Source organism: Triticum urartu, chromosome 1A (genome assembly GCF_056163025.1).
Source record: "Triticum urartu cultivar PI428250 chromosome 1A, HENAU_Tu73, whole genome shotgun sequence".
Classification (NCBI taxonomy): domain Eukaryota; kingdom Viridiplantae; phylum Streptophyta; class Magnoliopsida; order Poales; family Poaceae; genus Triticum; species Triticum urartu.
In genome coordinates this window covers 324,500,252-324,520,934 of record NC_141873.1, presented here as the reverse complement: position 1 = coordinate 324,520,934, position 20,683 = coordinate 324,500,252, and the positions used below count along the sequence as shown (strand labels likewise).

The window sequence follows — 20,683 nt, the reverse complement described above, 5'->3', positions numbered from 1 at the left end:
ATTAAGAGAGAAAAACGCAAGTTCGTTCAAACCATATCTTTCATTCAGTTACACTGCGAATTTATAATCATATGATCGAGAATTCGAGATACAGTACTAAACCCCAAAAAACTATTTCCGGCGGCGGCGGAGGCGGCGTGCCGCGCCGTCATTGTCGTTGTCATCCTCCAGGACGCCGTTGTTGAAGTCTTCAAGGTAGCACAAAATTCTCTTCACTTGTAAATCAAACATCATGTCGTCACGCGATCGACGAGCGGGGCGCGGGAGGACGGCAACTGGCGCCGCTGAGAGGTAGCGGTCGACGGCAGTGTCCCATGCCACTAAGGGGGGCACGTGCACGGGCATGGTGGGTGCAGCCAGACGCACGGGGACCGGCGCCGCGGTGGGTGGAGGGCGTGCACGGACGCGGCGGGTGCAACCAAACGCACGGGGGGCGGGGCCACGGTGGGTGGAGGGGCGCGCAGGGCACGGGCGCTGGCGCTGGCATGTACACGAGCTCGCATGGGTCCGCAGAGACCTCGCTGACGCCCGCGGCTTCCAGCTCTGCGATAGTGCTCGGCGACCAGCCCGTCAATGCTACGGGGATGGTCGCTGGCACGGGCGCGGGGATGGGAGCTGGGATGGGAGCGAGGGCAGCAACCGCTGCAGCCAGCTTGTTCTGGGCCATGTCCATGAGGCCCCATTCCTCCTCATTTTCTATCTCCTCCGGCTCGGAGTCGACTTCACCAAACTTGAAGACTAGTGGTAGATGATCATTCTGCGCCATGGCGGTGGAGGTCTGCGGGGGGGGGGGATGGGAGGCGAACAGTAAGGCCGCCCGTATTAAACAGCGGCTCAGGCGCCATTAATGGAGAGGAAGGCGGGCGGCCATGGAAGTCAAAGGGCTCGCTTTCCAGTGAGCCTGCGCAGCATACAGCTCGCATGCTTCCCGGTGAGCCTGCGCATTGGAGGACAGCTTGCACGCCTCTCGGTCAGCCTGCGCACCGGACTGCACTCGCACGCCTCCCGTTCAGTCAAGGTCAAGCAGCTATCCGCACGGCACCTCCTACATCCATTAAAACCAAGACACATGGCATCACGTGAATGGTTAACAGAACGCACACGGTTTGAATTATACAAACGTTTGAGATATTAAAGTGGCAGCTATTTTTTCAAAATGCCTTTGTTGGCTGTCATTATTCGAGTGCACCTTCTCTCAAAATCGACACCAAAAATACCACATCATGTCGGGTGCCATTCCATGATAGCATGCCAAGTTTCATGAATTTCAGATGAGTTTTGGATTTACTGGGATTTAAAAACCAGGCATCTCAATGTTTTGCCGGCAATCAACGGTGCCCTGGTGTTTGAAATTCATTCCCATTTTTTGCATGGGACCTAAGCATGCACCCAAGTACACAGATTCAATTTTTCAACCAATTTATATGCACTGGAGCATGTGCATGTAGTTCAAATTTGAATTATGCACATAAATGCATTGAAAACTCAGTTAATGCATAAAAATGTCCAAAAGAACCCCAAAAAATCACAAAATTGACACAACACTCATGTTGTTCTATGTTGACATGAGAAAAAAATTGGAAGCAACAAGAGGCAGTGGATATCGTTTTGTCCCCAAAGGTGGGACGTTCCCTACCGAAACCATGATGCTTGTTGTGAGAAGCTCTAGTTTGTGAGAAGCATATACCCAAACCTGCCTCAAACATGACAAAATTTTTACCACAGCATGTTGATGCCTCTCCATGAAAGCATGCCAAGTTTCATGAATTTCAGACGAGTTTTGGATTTACTAGAATTTAAAAATGAGGCATCTCAATGTTTTGTCGGCAATCAACGGTGCCCTGGTGTTTGAAATTCATTCTCATTTCTTGCATGGGACCTAAGAATGCACCCAAGGACACATATTTGATTTTTCAACCAATTTATATGCACTGGAGCATGTGCATGTAGCTCAAATTTGAATTATGCACATAAATGCATTGAGAACTCAGTTAATGCATAAAAATGTCCAAACGAACCCCGAAAATCCCAAAAATTGACACAACACTCCTGTTGTTCTATGTTAACACGAGAATTTTTTTGAAAGCAATAAGAGGTAATGGATATCGGTTTGTCCCCAAAGGTGGGACGTTCCCTATCGAAACCATCATGCTTGTTGTGAGAAGCTCTGGTTTGTGAGAAGCATATACCCGAACCCACCCCAAATGGGACAAATTTTTTAACACCGCATGTTGATGCCGCTCCATCATAGCATGCCAAGTTTCATGAATTTCAGACGAATTTTGGATTTACTAGAATTTTAAAACCAGGCATCTCAACGTTTTGCCGGCAATCAACAGTGCCCTGGTGTTTGAATTTCATTCCCATCTCTTGCATGGGACCTAGAAATTCACCCAAGGACACAGATTAGATTTTTCAACCAACCTTAGTGCATTGGAGCATGTGATTGTAGTTCAAATTTGAATTATGCGCATAAAATGCCTAGAAAACCCAGTTAATGCATAAAAATGTCCAAACAAACCCTGAAAAATCACAAAAATTGACACAACACTCCTGTTGTTCTATGTTGACACTAGAATTTTTTGAAAGCAATAAGAGACAATGGATATCATTTATTCCCCAAAGGTGGGACGTTCCCTATCGAAACCATCATGCTTGTTGTGAGAAGCTCCGGTTTGCGAGAAGCTTATACCCGAACCTGCCCCAAATGGGACAAATTTTTTACCATGGCATGTTGATGCCGCTCCATGATAGCATGCCAGGTTTCATGAATTTCATACGAGTTTTGGATTTAGTAGAATTTAAAAACAAGGCATCTCAACGTTTTGCCGGCAATCAACAGTGCCTTGGTGTTTGAATTTCATTCCCATCTCTTGCATGGGACCTAGAAATTCACCCAAGGACACACATGTGATTTTTCAACCAACTTTAGTGCATTACAACATGTGCTTGTATTTCAAATTTGAATTATGCACATAAAATGCCTAGAAAATCCAGTTAATGTATAAAAAGGCCAAACAAACCCCGAAAAATTCCAAGATTGAACACAACACTCCTGTTGTTCTATGTTGACACTAGAAAATTTTTGAAAGCAATAAGAGGCAACGGATATCGTCCCATCACCAAAGGTGGTACGTTCCCTATCAAAACCATCATGCTTGTTGTGAGAAGCTCTGGTTTGTGAGAAGGTTATACCCAAACCTGCCCCAAATGGGACAAATTTTTCATCACGGCATGTTGATGTTGCTCCATGATAGCATGCCAAGTTTCATGAATTTCAGACAAGTTTTGGATTTACCAGAATTTAAAAACCAGGCATCTTAACATTTTGACGGCAATCAACAGTGCCATCGTGTTTAAATTTCATTTCCATCTCTTGCATGGGACCTAGAAATACACCCAAGGACACACATGTGATTTTTCAACCAACTTTGGTGCATTGGAGCATGTGCTTGTAGTTCAAATTTGAATTATGCACATAAAATGCCTAGAAAACCCAGTTCATGTATAAAAAGGCCAAACGAACCTCGAAAAATTCCAAGATTGAACACAACACTCCTGTTGTTCTATGTTGACACTAGAAATTTTTTGAAAGCAATAAAAGGCAACGGATATCGTCCCGTCCCCAAAGGTGGTACGTTCCCTATCGAAACCATCATGCTTGTTGTGAGAAGCTTATACCCAAACCTGCCCCAAATGGGACAAAATTTTCACCACGGCATGTTGATGCCGCTCCATGATAGGATGCCAAGTTTCATGAATTTCAGAAGAGTTTTGGATTTACTAGAATTTAAAAAACAGGTATCTCAATGTTTTGTCGGCAATCAACAGTGCCCTGGTGTTTGAAATTCATTCCCATCTCTTGCATGGGACCTAGAAATTCACCCAAGGACACACATGTGATTTTTCAACCAACTTTAGTGCATTCGAGCATGTGCTTGTAGTTCAAATTTGAATTATGCACATAAAATGCCTAGAAAACCCAGTTAATGTATAAAAATGACAAACGAACCCCAAAAACTTCATTCCCATTTATTCCATGGGACCTAAGCATGCATTGAAGGACACAGGTTTGATTTTTCAACCAATTTGTATGCACCGGAGCATGTGCATGTAGTTTAATTTTGAATTGTGCACCTGAAATGACTAGAAAACCAGTTTAATGTATGAAATGTCCAAACGAACCCTGAATAATTCCAATTCTTTTACGACACATATATAGTTGCATGTTCACTGCAGATAAAAGGTCTAGCAATTCAAACAGCGTCCATTGCCACTACGACCCCATTTTGTAATTCAAATCAAGTAGATCCCACACAGTTTATTCTCACCATCCGTGTGAGATGTAGTACAAAATATCTTGGAGCACCATCGGTGTATAGTACGCCTATGGCTTACACGAGAAGGTGTGTCGGCTACAGTCCACAGCCGGCGTGTCAAGCACACTAGCTCGCTCCCCCAAAACTCCGGCCTCTGCATCCCTCGCAATCTTGAAAATATCTACCACTTGGAAGGTTTTAATGTTTGATAGCACACGATTAGTATGTGCGGACCGTGTGCGATGTCTGTTACTCCTTCTCTGCTTCGGTCCCTTGATTCAAATTTTCAGTAGCCCCGGCATTTTACTCCCGCCTCTGCATCCCTCATAATCTCAAAAATATCTGCTCGCCCTTGATCCAAATTTTCAGTAGCCCCGCCTTGTTACTCCTGCCTAGTAAAATTTTCAGTTGTCGCAGTATTTCCTCAAACACAACCTCCGCTCACACAGACACACACAACCCTCGAAAGCATTGGTAGGTCGCCGCCATCGCTGGCGCCTCCATCCTCAACCTCTGCCTATGTGCCGGGGAGCTTGAGTTGCCAATGGCCAAAAAGAGGTTTATCGCGGCCTTTTCGCTCGACGCCGGCGAGGTGTCCCCGTCATCCTCTGCGGGCCCGATCCGCCATCGCCTGTCCCCCGATCCGCCTGCCACCGCGCCCCTACGCCAGTTCCAGGACTTCCCCGTCCTCCCCCGGACCTAGCAGCCGACGAAGTCCTACCTCGAGGTCCGACAGCAGCGGTGGGGGATGTGGGTCGCTGAGATTACAGATCGAGAGACCCACACCCGCCGGTGGCTCAGTAGCTTCCGCACGACCGAGCTCGCGGCCATGGAGTACGACCGCTGGCAGGTCCGCTACCACAGCGCGGCGGCTAGGCTCAATTTCCCCTTCGGCACACGTCTGGTCCACCTCGTTCCGCCGGAGCCAGGGTGGTGACCTCGGCTATGGCGCAGGAGGACCGCGAGGCGTGGGAGCGTCTCAAGGCTGAGGCCGCCGATGAGGCCTACATGCAAGAGCTCCGCCGGCAGCACCCGGAGCTCGTGGAGGCAGAGCGGGCGATCTTTGCCAGCACGAAGGGCGGTGAGGTTATCGCGCTCTCCTCCAATGACGAGGTCGAAGGCGGCGAGGACGGCGGTGCGGAGGGTGGCGAGGTTAGCGCGCTCTCCTCTGATGACGAGGTCGAAGGCGGCGGCGACGGCGGCACGGAGGGCGTCGAGGTGGGCCTCGAGGACGAGGAGATCGACGTCGACGAGTGGAGGAGTGCCTTCCCCAACGACCCCGATGATGGTACTGGACCGGACCCGGCTTGCGGCACACCGTACATGACGAGGAAGGATTGGCTCGACCTCTACTTCGACCGAAAGTAGTTTAGCTTAGTTTAAATTTATGTTTTATGTACGGTTATGCAAAACTATCTATGTTTATGTTTGAATGCATGCTACTTTCGGTTGAACCTGCTTTGAACTTGATCAAATTGAAGTTTACAACCTTAAGTTTAGGGGGTCGACTAGAAAAGGCCAAAAATTGCTGGAGTATATATATATATCCACTAAGGGTTTTAGTCCTTTAACTTTTTAAGGATCGCCTAGAGATGTCCTTATGACTTGTTTATTTCAGTTCTTCACAATGTGATGCTCTATATGTGCAACTATTTGCCGTGCAGTTTAATTTCATCAATAAAAGTTTCAACAATACCACTATGAATTACGATATTTGGTTGATGTTAAGGATATTGTAGTTAACATGCCTTTTCATTTTTTTAATTGTTGTTTAGCAACATGCATTGTACTGAATGACTAAATATGTAATCCCAGGCTACATAGCAACAAGGAAGATTGTTACCTTAATGTTCTGATGATGTCTAGATATACATGTAATAAAATCTTATATAATGGGATGGATGGAGTGTTGTACTATATCATTTTTCAATTGTTGTTTAGCTTCTAATATTAACTTGGTGCTTTTAGGTACACATATCATTGCCAAAGATCCACACTTCGGCCCTTTCTGCGTATGGGGCAATGAGATATTCATGAAGCAGCATCAAGTGAGGAAACTGATAAAGATTATTACTAAAATGGGTCAAAAGATGTCAATCAAACTATTTGTTTACACTTTATGCAAGACAACAATGAACTGCAGGATGGTAAGAAAGAACCATGTAGCCTTCTTTTTACTGCCCGTAATGAGTTGTGTTAGATGACAATATCTGAATCTTTTTTCTTTTGTAGTGGATCCTGAAGTAGTTTACTCAAGATTACCTCTCAAACTACATGATTGGCGGCCATCCATCACAAGGGGTTGGACTAGAGTCTTGCATGCCTTCTACATCTAGGAGAGTACAATAGGGCCATTCCGCTTCACCTTGTTCAGCAACTGGAATGTCTGTCGCCTCTTTCTTTACCATCTGTAATAGTACAAGTATAGACCCCTAGTACATCATTCTTTATTTGGTGCTTCTGTAATTCTTAAACATATGTACATGTGAATCGAATAATGCATTGGTTGTTTGAACCTGATGGATATGAATAAAGCTATAGCCTACTTTCAAGTTTAAATTAGGTATAATTTTAAATAGCATCAATTAAATTAGGGCGAAATTACGTTGTGCGGGTCATTACGGCACACACGGTTGGTAAAACACAAACGTTTGCTATATACACCATAGTCCGAGACGGTTCACAGAGAGGAAACATGTGCAAGCATGCACACAGTTGTCGTTTGCAAAGCGTGTGTGATGTCAGACACTATCACATACGGTGAGGGAAAACTAAATGTGTGTGATTGTCTACCTATCGTACACGGTTTATAATCATGAACTGTTTGTGGTGTGCCAGGCATCGTAAAACTCCCGTGCCTAGAATCTTCCTGGAAAACTCCCGTGCCTGGAATCTGCCTGGTTTTAGGCAGAACCACAAAACTCCGACTGCGATGGAAATTCAAGCACAAACGAGTAGCAACGATGAAGCGTTTGGAATATTCGAGATATCGGAAACGGTTATATAGGGACAACTGTATGCATCGAGGCCCCCTATCCCCGACGGTTTTTGGGTCATGTGGGAAGGACCCCCCCCTATCGCCCACACTCACTTGGCGATGGTTCCAAATGCAATCATGGAAAGGGGTTGAAAACCGTTTGTTTAGGACCGACGCGCACCAGTGTATATCAACCTTGCTGCCCTTCCGATGTGTTAGTAGTTCCTACAAGACCTATGGGTCCATAGTGATTAGCTAGATGGCTCTCTCTCCCTCTCTTTGATGTTCAATACAATGTTCTCTTCGGAGTTCCATTAGATGCAATCTTCTTTTGTGGTGTGTTTGCTGGGATCCGATGAATTATGGGTTTATGATCAGATTATTCATTGAAAGTAATTGAGTTATATTCTGAACTTTATTATGTGTGATCGTTATAGCTTATGTAATGATTTCTGATCTATCAGTTTTCTTTGGCAAAGTTGATGATTAGATCTTCAGTGGAAGTGGTGCAGAGTAGTACGTTCATCTTGCGGTGTTCTCACTATGTGACAGGAGAAGTAGTGAGGCGTGTATTTGTATTATTGCTACTAAGGGTAAAATGATGGGGTTTTATCATATTGATTGGTTTTATTCTATCTACATTATGTCATCATACTTCATGCATTACTATGTCTGTTATGGACTTAATACTTAGAGAGGCAAGCATAGAAGCGCTCTTGAAGTGGAGTAATAGTGGTAGATGCCATTGGATGTCGGTCTACTTTTCACGGACGTAATGCCTATGTCCTGATTAGGCCATGAATAACATCATAACTATGTGTTTTTCTATCAATTCCCAACAATAATTTGCCTACCCACTGTATGTTATGTTCTTGAGAGAGATGCCTCTAGTGAAAGCTATGGTCCCCGAGTCGATTCATCATATTTGCTAAAACCCCTAAAAACCTTGTCGCAATTTATTTACTTTCATTTTCTTTTGCAATTTATATATCTCCTACTATCAGACTTAATGCTTGCAATTGACGAGTACAAGGGGACTGACAACCCTCTTGCCCGCATTGGGTGCAAGTATTTGCTCTTGTGTGTGTAGGTGTTGCTAAAGGTTGTTCGCGTGAATCTCTTATTGGTTCGATAACCTTGGTTCTCTACTAAGGGAAATATGATACGTCCATTTTGCATCATGTTTTTCTACTATTATTTATAGTGTTTTTATGCAATATAATACTTTGTGGAGTAATTCTAATGCCTTTTCTCTCATAATATGCAAGGTTTACACAAAGAGGGAGAATACCGGCTGCTGGAATTCTGGACCTGAAAAAGCTATGTCAGAGATACCTATTCTGCACATCTCCAAATGAGTTGAAATTTTACGGAGATATATTTTGGAATAAATAAAAAATACTGGAGACAAGAACTACCAGAGGGCCCAAGTGCCCAGTAGGTACCAGGGGCGCCACCCCCTCCAGGCGCACCCTGGTGGGTAGTGGGCTCCTCATCCCACCTCTGGTGCCCATCTTCTGGTACATAAGGTCTTTTGACCTAGAAAAAATAGGGAGAGGACTTTTGGGACTGAGCGCCACCGTCTTGAGGTGGAACTTGGGCAGGAGCACTTTTACCCTCCGGCGAAGTGATTCCGCCAGGGGAAATTCCTCTAGGAGGGGGAAATCAAAGCCATAGTCATCACCAACAACCATCTCATCTTTGGGATGCCAATATTCATCAACATCTTCAACAGCACAATCTCATCTCAAACCCTAGTTCATCTCCTGTGTTCAATCTTTGTATCGAAACCTCATATTGGTACCTGTGGGTGGCTAGTAGTGTTGATTACATCTTGTAGTTGATGCTAGATGGTTTATTTGGTGGAAGATCATATGTTCAGATCCATTATGCTATTTAATATCCCTCTGATCTTGGGCATGAATATTACTTGTGAGTAGTTGCCCTTGTTCTTGAAGCCATGTGAGAAGTCATGTTGCAAGTAATCATGTGAATTTGGTATTCGTTCGATATATGTATGTTGTGATTCCCTTATTGGTGTTATGTGAACATCGACTACATGACACTTCATCATCTTTGGGACTAAGGGAATGCATTGTGGATTAGTTATTAGATGATGGGTTTCTAGAGTGATAGAAGCTTAAACCTTAGTTTATGTGGTATTTCGTAAGGGGTTGATCCGGATCCATATGTTTAATGCTATGGTTAGATTGTTATCTTAATTCTTCTTTCATAGTTGCGGATGCTTGCGAAGGGGTTAATCATAAGTGGGAGGCTTGTTCAACTAAGAACATCACCCAAGCACCGGTCCACCCACATATCAAATTATCAAAGTAGCGAACGCGAATGAAACCAACATGATGAAATTGACTAGATGAACTTCCCGTGTGTCCTGAAGAACATTTACTTATTACCTGAGACCGTTCCGGCATGTCCTTTGCTACAAAAGGATTGGGCTACCATGCTTCACTTATTCTTACTATTGTTACTTGTTACAAATTATCTTGCTATCAAACTATCTGTTACCGACAATTTCAGTGCTTGCAGAAATCACCTTGCTGAAAACCACTTGTCATTTCTTCTGCTCCTCATTGGGTTCGACACTCTTACTTATCAAAAGGACTACGATTGATCCACTATACTTGTGGGTCATCAAAATACTATCCGCTACTATATTGCTTCTGTTGGGGAACTTAGTAATTTCAAAAAAAATCCTACGCACACGCAAGATCATGGTGATGCATAGCAACGAGAGGGGAGAGTGTGATCTACGTACCCTTGTAGACCGACAGCGGAAGCGTTAGCACAACGCGGTTGATGTAGTCGTACGTCTTCACGGCCCGACCGATCAAGCACCGAAACTACGGCACCTCCGAGTTCTAGCACACGTTCAGCTCGATGACGATCCCCGGACTCCGATCCAGCAAAGTGTCGGGGAAGAGTTCCGTCAGCACGACTGCCTGGTGACGATCTTGATGTACTGCCGTCGCAGGGCTTCGCCTAAGCACCGCTACAATATTATCGAGGACTATGGTGGAAGGGGGCACCGCACACGGCTAAGAATATGATCACGTGGATCAACTTGTGTGTCTAGGGGTGCCCCCTGCCCCCGTATATAAAGTATCAAGGGGGGTGCGGCCGGCTAGGAGGAGGGCGCGCCAGGAGGAGTCCTACTCCCACCGGGAGTAGGATTCCCCCCCTTTCCTAGTTGGAATAGGATTCGGGAGGGGGGAAAGAGGAGAGAGAGAAGGAAGGGGGGGGCGCCGCCCCCCTCTCCTTGTCCTATTCGGACTAGGGGGGAGGGGCGCGCGGCCCAGCCCTGGCCACCTCTCCTCTCTTCCACTAAGGCCCATATACCTCCCGGGGGGTTCCGGTAACCTCCCGGTACTCTGGTAAAATCCCGATTTCACCCGGAACACTTCCGATATCCAAATATAGGCTTCCAATATATCAATCTTTATGTCTCGACCATTTCGAGACTCCTCGTCATGTCCGTGATCACATCCGGTACTCCGAACAAACTTCGGTACATCAAAATGCATAAACTCATAATATAACTGTCATCGAAACCTTAAGCATGCGGACCCTACGGGTTCGAGAACAATGTAGACATGACCGAGACACGTCTCCGGTCAATAACCAATAGCGGAACCTGGATGTACATATTGGCTCCTACATATTCTATGAAGATCTTTTATCGGTCAGACCGCATAACAACATACATTGTTCCCTTTGTCATCGGTATGTTACTTGCCCAAGATTCGATCGTCGGTATCTCAATACCTAGTTCAATCTCGTTACTGGAAAGTCTCTTTACTCGTTCCGTAATACATCATCTCACAACTAACTCATTAGTTGCAATGCTTGCAAGGCTTATGTGATGTGCATTACCGAGAGGGCCCAGAGATACCTCTCCGACAATCGGAGTGACAAATCCTAATCTCGAAATACGCCAACCCAACATGTACCTTTGGAGACACCTATAGAGCACCTTTATAATCACCCAGTTACATTGTGACGTTTGGTAGCACACAAAGTGTTCCTCCGGCAAACGGGAGTTGCATAATCTCATAGTCATAGGAACATGTATAAGTCATGAAGAAAGCAATAGCAACATACTAAACGATCGGGTGCTAAGCTAATGGAATGGGTCATGTCAATCAGATCATTCATCTAATGATGTGATCCCGTTAATCAAATAACAACTCTTTGTCCATGGTTAGGAAACATAACCATCTTTGATTAACGAGCTAGTCAAGTAGAGGCATACTAGTGACACTCTGTTTGTCTATGTATTCACACATGTATTATGTTTCCGGTTAATACAATTCTAGCATGAATAATAAACATTTATCATGATATAAGGAAATACATAATAACTTTATTATTGCCTCTAGGGCATATTTCCTTCAGTCTCCCACTTGCACTAGAGTCAATAATCTAGATTACACAGTAATGATTCTAACACCCATGGAGCCTTGGTGTTGATCATGTTTTGCTCGTGGAAGAGGCTTAGTCAACGGGTCTGCTACATTCAGATCTATATGTATCTTGCAAATCTCTATGTCTCCCACCTGGACTAGATCCCAGATGGAATTGAAGCGTCTCTTGATGTGCTTGGTTCTCTTGTGAAATCTGGATTCCTTTGCCAAGGCAATTGCACCAGTATTGTCACAAAAGATTTTCATTGAACCTGATGCACTAGGTATGACACCTAGATCGGATATGAACTCCTTCATCCAGACTCCTTCATTTGCTGCTTCTGAAGCAGCTATGTATTCCGCTTCACACGTAGATCCCGCCACGACGCTTTGTTTAGAACTGCACCAACTGACAGCTCCACCGTTTAATGTAAACACGTATCCGGTTTGCGATTTAGAATCGTCCGGATCGGTGTCAAAGCTCGCATCAACGTAACCATTTACGATGAGCTCTTTGTCACCTCCATAAATGAGAAACATATCCTTAGTCCTTTTCAGGTATTTCAGGATGTTCTTGACCGCTGTCCAGTGATCCACTCCTGGATTACTTTGGTACCTCCCTGCTAGACTTATAGCAAGGCACACATCAGGTCTGGTACACAACATTGCATACATGATAGAGCCTATGGCTGAAGCATAGGGAACATCTTTCATTTTCTCTCTATCTTCTGCAGTGGTCGGGCATTGAGTCTTACTCAACTTCACACCTTGTAACACAGGCAAGAACCCTTTCTTTGCTTGATCCATTTTGAACTTCTTCAAAACTTTGTCAAGGTATGTGCTTTGTGAAAGTCCAATTAAGCGCCTTGATCTATCTCTATAGATCTTAATGCCTAATATGTAAGCAGCTTCACCGAGGTCTTTCATTGAAAAACTCTTATTCAAGTATCCCTTTATGCTATCCAGAAATTCTATATCATTTCCAATTAGTAATATGTCATCCACATATAATATCAGAAATGCTACAGAGCTCCCACTCACTTTCTTGTAAATACAGGCTTCTCCAAAAGTCTGTATAAAACCAAATGCTTTGATCACACTATCAAAGCATTTATTCCAACTCCGAGAGGCTTGCACTAGTCCATAAATGGATCGCTGGAGCTTGCACACTTTGTTAGCTCCCTTTGGATCGACAAAACCTTCTGGTTGCATCATATACAACTCTTCTTCCAGAAATCCATTCAGGAATGCAGTTTTGACATCCATCTGCCAAATTTCATAATCATAAAATGCGGTAATTACTAACATGATTCGGACAGACTTAAGCATCGATACGGGTGAGAAGGTCTCATCGTAGTCAATCCCTTGAACTTGCCGAAAACCTTTTGCGGCAAGTCGAGCTTTGTAGACAGTAATATTACCGTCAGCGTCAGTCTTCTTCTTGAAGATCCATTTATTCTCAATTGCTTGCCGATCATTGGGCAAGTCAACCAAAGTCCATACTTTGTTCTCATACATGGATCCCATCTCAGATTTCATGGCTTCAAGCCATTTTGCGGAATCTGGGCTCACCATCGCTTCTTCATAGTTCATAGGTTCATCATGATCTAGTAGCATGACTTCCAGAACAGGATTACCGTACCACTCTGGCGTGGATCTCACTCTGGTTGATCTACGAGGTTCAGTAGTATCTTGTTCTGAAGTTTCATGATCATTATCATTAGCTTCCTCACTAATTGGTGTAGGTGTCACAGAAACAGGTTTCTGTGATGTACTACTTTCCAATAAGGGAGTAGGTACAGTTACCTCATCAAGTTCTACTTCCCTCCCACTCACTTCTTTCGAGAGAAACTCCTTCTCCAGAAAGTTTCCGAATTTAGCAACAAAATTCTTGCCTTCGGATCTGTGATAGAAGGTGTATCCAATAGTTTCCTTTGGATATCCTATGAAGACACATTTCTCCGATTTGGGTTCGAGCTTATCAGGTTGAAGCTTGTTCACATAAGCATCACAGCCCCAAACTTTCAGAAACGACAACTTTGGTTTCTTGCCAAACCACAGTTCATAAGGCGTCGTCTCAACGGATTTTGATGGTGCCCTATTTAACATGAATGCGGCCGTCTCTAGAGCGTATCCCCAAAACAATAGCGGTAAATTAGTAAGAGACATCATAGATCGCACCATATCTAGTAAAGTACGATTACGATGTTTGGACACACCATTACGCTGTGGTGTTCCGGGTGGCGTGAGTTGCGAAACTATTCCACATTGTTTCAAATGTACACCAAACTCGTAACTCAAATATTCTCCTCCACGATCAGATCGTAGGAATTTTATTTTCTTGTTACGATGATTTTCAACTTCACTCTAAAATTCTTTGAACTTTTCAAACATTTCAGACTTGTGTTTCATTAAGTAGATATACCCATATCTGCTTAAGTCATCTGTGAAGGTGAGAAAATAACGATATCCGCCACGAGCCTCAACATTCATCGGACCACATACATCTGTATGTATGATTTCCAACAAATCTGTTGCTCTCTCCATAGTACCGGAGAACGGTGTTTTTGTCATCTTACCCATAAGGCACGGTTCGCAAGTACCAAGTGATTCATAATCAAGTGGTTCCAAAAGCCCATCAGTATGGAGTTTCTTCATGCGCTTTATACCGATATGACTCAAACGGCAGTGCCACAAATAAGTTGCACTATCATTATCAACTCTGCATCTTTTGGCTTCAACACTATGAATATGTGTGTCACTACTATCGAGATTTAATAAGAATAGACCACTCCTTAAGGGTGCATGACCATAAAAGATATTACTCATGTAAATAGAACAACCATTATTCTCTAATTTAAATGAATAACCGTCTCGCATCAAACAAGATCCAGATATAATGTTCATGCTTAACGCTGGCACCAAATAACAATTATTTAGGTCTAATACTAATCCCAAAGGTAGATGTAGAGGTAGCGTGCCGACTACGATCACATCGACTTTGGAACCATTTCCCACGTGCATCGTCACCTCGTCCTTAGCCAATCTTCGCTTAATCCGTAGTCCCTGTTTCGAGTTGCAAATATTAGCAAAAGAACCAGTATCAAATACCCAGGTGCTACTGCGAGCATTAGTAAGGTACACATCAATAACATGTATATCGCATATACCTTTGTTCACCTTGCCATCCTTCTTATCCGCCAAATACTTGGGGCAGTTCCGCTTCTAGTGACCAGTCTGCTTGCAGTAGAAGCACTCAGTTTCAGGCTTAGGTTTGGGTTTCTTCTCTTGAGTAGCAACTTGCTTGCTGTTCCTTTTGAAGTTCCCCTTATTCTTCCCTTTGCCCTTTTTCTTGAAACTAGTGGTCTTGTTGACCATCAACACTTGATGCTCCTTCTTGATTTCTACCTCCGCAGCTTTTAGCATTGCGAAGAGCTCGGGAATAGTCTTATTCATCCCTTGCATATTATAGTTCATCACGAAGCTCTTGTAGCTTGGTGGCAGTGATTGGAGAATTCTGTCAATGACGCAATCATCTGGAAGATTAACTCCCAATTGAATCAATTGATTATTATACCCAGACATTTTGAGTATATGCTCACTGACAGAACTGTTCTCTTCCATCTTGCAGCTATAGAACTTATTGGAGACTTCATATCTCTCAATCCGGGCATTTGCTTGAAATATTAACTTCAACTCCTGGAACATCTCATATGCTCCATGACGTTCAAAACGTCGTTGAAGTCCCGATTCTAAGTCGTAAAGCACGGCACACTGAACTATCGAGTAGTCATCAGCTTTGCTCTGCCAGACGTTCATAACATCTGGTGTTTCTCCAGCAGCAGGCCTGGCACCCAGCGGTGTTTCCAGGACGTAATTCTTCTGTGCAGCAATGAGGATAATCCTCAAGTTACGGACCCAGTCCGTGTAATTGCTACCATCATCTTTCAACTTTTCTTTCTCAAGGAACACATTAAAATTCAATGGAACAATAGCACGGGCCATCTATCTACAATCAAACATAAATAAGCAAGATACTATCAGGTACTAAGTTCATGATAAATTTAGGTTCAATTAATCATATTACTTAAAGAACTCCCACTTAGATAGACATCCCTCTAATCCTCTAAGTGATTACGTGATCCAAATCAACTAAACCATGTCCGATCATCACGTGAGATGGAGTAGTTTCATTGGTGAACATCACTATGTTGATCATATCTACTATATGATTCACGCTCGACCTTTCAGTCTCGGTGTTCCGAGGCCATATCTGTATATGCTTGGCTCATCAAGTATAACCTGAGTATTCTGCGTGTGCAACTGTTTTGCACCCGTTGTATTTGAACGTAGAGCCTATCACACCCGATCATCACGTGGTGTCTCAGCATGAAGAACTTTCGCAACGGTGCATACTCAGGGAGAACACTTCTTGATAATTAGTGAGAGATCATCTTATAATGCTACCGTCAATCAAAGCAAGATAAGATGCATAAAAGATAAACATCACATGCAATCAATATAAGTGATATGATATGGCCATCATCATCTTGTGCTTGTGATCTCCATCTTCGAAGCACCGTTGTGATCACCATCGTCACCGGCGCGACACCTTGATCTCCATCGTAGCATCGTTGTCGTCTCGCCAATCTTATGCTTCCACGACTATCGCTACCGCTTAGTGATAAAGTAAAGCATTACAGCGCGTTTGTATTGCATACAATAAAGCGACAACCATATGGCTCCTGCCAGTTGCCGATAACTCGGTTACAAAACATGATCATCTCATACAATAAAATTTAGCATCATGTCTTGACCATATCACATCACAACATGCCCTGCAAAAACAAGTTAGACGTCCTCTACTTTGTTGTTGCAAGTTTTACGTGGCTGCTACGGGCTTAAGCAAGAACCAATCTTACATACGCATCAAAACCACAACGATAGTTTGTCAAGTTGGTGCTGTTTTAACCTTCGCAAGGACCGGGCGTAGCCACACTCGGTTCAACTAAAGTTGGAGAAACTGTCACCCGCTAGCCACCTTTGTGCAAAGCACGTCGGGAGAACCGGTCTCGCGTAAGCGTACGCGTAATGTCGGTCCGGGCCACTTCGTCCAACAATACCGCCGAACCAAAGTATGACATGCTGGTAAGCAGTATGACTTATATCGCCCACAACTCACTTGTGTTCTACTCGTGCATATAACATCAACACATAAAACCTAGGCTCGGATGCCACTGTTGGGGAACGTAGTAATTTCAAAAAAATTCCTACGCACACGCAAGATCATGGTGATGCATAGCAATGAGAGGGGAGAGTGTGATCTACGTACCCTTGTAGACCAATAGCAGAAGTGTTAGCACAACGCGGTTGATGTAGTCGTACGTCTTCACGGCCCGACCGATCAAGCACCGAAACTACGGCACCTCCGAGTTCTAGCACATGTTCAGCTCGATGACGATCCCCGGACTCTGATCCAGCAAAGTGTCGGGGAAGAGTTCCGTCAGCACGACGGCGTGGTGACGATCTTGATGTACTACCGTCGCAGGGCTTCGCCTAAGCACCGCTACAATATTATCGAGGACTATGGTGGAAGGGGGCACCACACACGGCTAAGAATATGATCACGTGGATCAACTTGTGTGTCTAGGGGTGCCCCCTGCCCCCGTATATAAAGGATCAAGGGGGGGTGCGGCCGGCCAGGAGGAGGGCGCGCCAGGAGGAGTCCTACTCCCACCGGGAGTAGGATCCCCCCCTTTTCCTAGTTGGAATAGGATTCGGGAGGGGGGAAAGAGGAGAGAGAGAAGGAAGGGGGGGCGCCGCCCCCCTCTCCTTGTCCTATTCGGACTAGGGGGGACGGGCGCGCGGCCCAGCCCTGGCCACCTCTCCTCTCTTCCACTAAGGCCCATATACCTCCCGGGGGGTTCCGGTAACCTCCCGGTACTCCGGTAAAATCCCGATTTCACCCGGAACACTTCCGATATCCAAATATAGGCTTCCAATATATCAATCTTTATGTCTCGACCATTTCGAGACTCCTCGTCATGTCCGTGATCACATCCGGTACTCCGAACAAACTTCGGTACATCAAAATGCATAAACTCATAATATAACTGTCATCGAAACCTTAAGCGTGCGGACCCTACGGGTTCGAGAACAATGTAGACATGACCGAGACATGTCTCCGGTCAATAACCAATAGCGGAACCTGGATGCTCATATTGGCTCCTACATATTCTACGAAGATCTTTTATCGGTCAGACCGCATAACAACATACGTTGTTCCCTTTGTCATCGGTATGTTACTTGCCCGAGATTCGATCGTCGGTATCTCAATACCTAGTTCAATCTCGTTACTGGCAAGTCTCTTTACTCGTTCCATAATACATCATCTCACAACTAACTCATTAGTTGCAATGCTTGCAAGGCTTATGTGATGTGCATTACCGAGAGGGCCCAGAGATACCTCTCCGACAATCGGAGTGACAAATCCTAATCTCGAAATACGCCAACCCAACATGTACCTTTGGAGACACCTGTAGAGAACCTTTATAATCACCCAGTTACGTTGTGACGTTTGGTAGCACACAAAGTGTTCCTCCGGCAAACGGGAGTTGCATAATCTCATAGTCATAGGAACATGTATAAGTCATGAAGAAGGCAATAGCAACATACTAAACGATCGGGTGCTAAGCTAATGGAATGGGTCATGTCAATCAGATCATTCATCTAATGATGTGATCCCGTTAATCAAATAACAACTCTTTGTCCATGGTTAGGAAACATAACCATCTTTGGTTAACGAGCTAGTCAAGTAGAGGCATACTAGTGGCACTCTGTTTTTCTATGTATTCACACATGTATTATGTTTCTGGTTAATACAATTCTAGCATGAATACTAAACATTTATCATGATATAAGGAAATAAATAATAACTTTATTATTGCCTCTAGGGCATATTTCCTTCAGCTTCACCATTCCTCTTCAGGGAAAATTTCAACGCAATTCACAAGTAGCATCTAGCCAGACGATGATGGATACCGTGAAACCAAAAGGACTCAAAGAATATCTCTCTATCGTTGGAGGAGCAAATCCCAATCTTCAACTATCAAATCCTTTGTCATACTTTTCCATGAACTCTAAATCCGCCGTAATAGCCACCCTATTACGGATGACATTTAACTAACCCCAAAGTTTATGAAGCAAGCATTAAGGAACTCGATGCTGCCATGGTCTAAGGGATTATGCAAATGCTAACTTTCTTTATGTAATTAATCATTAACTTGTGACGAAGTATCTCATAGCATAACATCAATTTGTGACGATTCAACACAAGTGTTCTTCTAACATTGTGTCCTCAAAATTGCCGGCATAGTCATGCCCATGATCAGAAAAACGTGGCCATCATGCAACACTTGAGCTAGTCTTAGAGCATCTCCAACAGCCGTCCAACGCGTGACACGTTAAAAATCAGAATACAACGCCGGGTGAGCCAGCTTTTGCGCGCGGCGGTGCGCTGGCTCCAGCGGCCGCCGCAAAATAAAGCGCGCCCGAGCCGCTCCAGCAGGCGCGCTATATTTCATCTTTTTCCCCTTGACGCCTACTATGTTAACTATGATTCGATACACATTTGGTTCCGATAGTACAAATGTGGAGATGGTTCATCACATAGCCTGCTACTACCATACAAAATAGTGCATGGATAGTTCATAGTCTTCTCCTACGATAGATAGATAAAACGAAAAACTACTACTACTCGTCATTCTCTGACTCGGACTCTGCCTCGGTGATGTCCTCCTCCGACGTCTGAGCGTAGGCGTCAAGGAACCGCTCGTCGCTGGAGTCCCAGGACGACACATCTCCTAGCTTGATGTTGAATTTAGCGACCGCTTTCCATGTTCGCTTGTCCTCGCGATAGGCGGCTTGCTCCTCCCTCCTTTCCTCCCTCTCCGCCCTTCTCTCGGCAAAAAACTGTTCCTCGTTGATGATGCATTGCGGGAAGCATTGGCGCCATAGCGCCATGGCTTCCTCGTCCATCTCGGCCAAGCTGAGACGGCGCTCCAGCCACCGATTCTTGAGACGATCCTTATCGGTGATAAGCCGCGGGGGAGGCGCCAACTCCTGTGCCCGCTCCTGCGTCGCCACGTCCTTGAAGATCATGTCCCAACGGGACCGTCGGAGGCGCCATGCCGCAGCGTCGTACGCGCGGGCGGTGTGGAAGGTTCCGAGGCCGAGGCGCACGCCACCGCCCGACCGAATCTCGGCGGAGTAGGTGTCAAACGGACGCACGCGGATGCCGCGGTAGCTCGAAGCTCTCCCTCGGCGAGGCGGCATGGTGGCGCGGTGGTGGCATGTCGGCGGCGAGGAGAGAAAGCGGTAGAGGGAGCGATGAGAGAGCGGCAGAGGGCGCTGCAATTTTATAGGCGCGCCGGATGCGGTGCGCCAAATCTAGCGCGCGAGCTGCCGCCTTTTCCCCCGCGTGCTAGTTTCTCGCCTTCGCTGGAGCGCGTGAAAACGTCCCGCGCGCGTCTTTTGGCGCGGCTGTTGGAGATGCTCTTAGATGCAAGATTAGGAATACATTTTACTGTTTATTATTTCACACGTGCATATGAGTTTCCATCCGAGACTTTACGGATATATAGACTCAATTTCAAAAAATGTTCGTGAATTCATTTTTTTCACGAGTTACTTCATCAATTTCAAAAACTTTCACAAAGTTGAAATTTTATTCTGGAATCCATTTTTTACCCTAATCTCAAAAAATGTTAGCGAATTCAAAAACAATTCATGGATTTAAAAATGATCACTAATTTGAAAAAATGTTCACGACATTTTTAGTAAAGATAGAAAAATAAAAATAAAAATAAAAAGGAAATACGGAAAATAGGTAAAATAAAATAATAAATAGATAATAAGAAAAAAAAAGAAAAAAAAACCAGGCAAAGGAGGAAAAACCAGTTCAGGGA

The 20,683-nt window shown here is 44.6% G+C and overlaps 1 protein-coding gene across 1 annotated transcript; it reads right to left on the bottom strand.

Annotated features, from left to right (window-relative positions):
• Positions 1 to 19,396: 19,396 nt before the first annotated feature.
• On the bottom strand, positions 19,397 to 20,051 carry LOC147991064 (uncharacterized). Its single transcript, XM_087538514.1, has 2 exons — positions 19,608 to 20,051; positions 19,397 to 19,576 (listed from the first exon to the last, which is right to left on the bottom strand). Exons 1-2 carry the CDS (start codon positions 20,049 to 20,051, stop codon positions 19,397 to 19,399), a joined length of 624 nt encoding a protein of 207 aa, XP_087394640.1.
• Between the last annotated feature and the right edge of the window lie 632 nt (positions 20,052 to 20,683).

Bases quoted from the DNA above. Each gene is read 5' to 3' on its own strand.
- LOC147991064 (XM_087538514.1), bottom strand. From the start codon at position 20,051: ATGCCGCCTCGCCGAGGGAGAGCTTCGAGCTACCGCGGCATCCGCGTG. The intron at 19,577-19,607 runs GCGGTCGCTAAA...TCAAGCTAGGAG, and splicing joins AGGACAAGCGAACATGGAAA to ATGTGTCGTCCTGGGACTCC.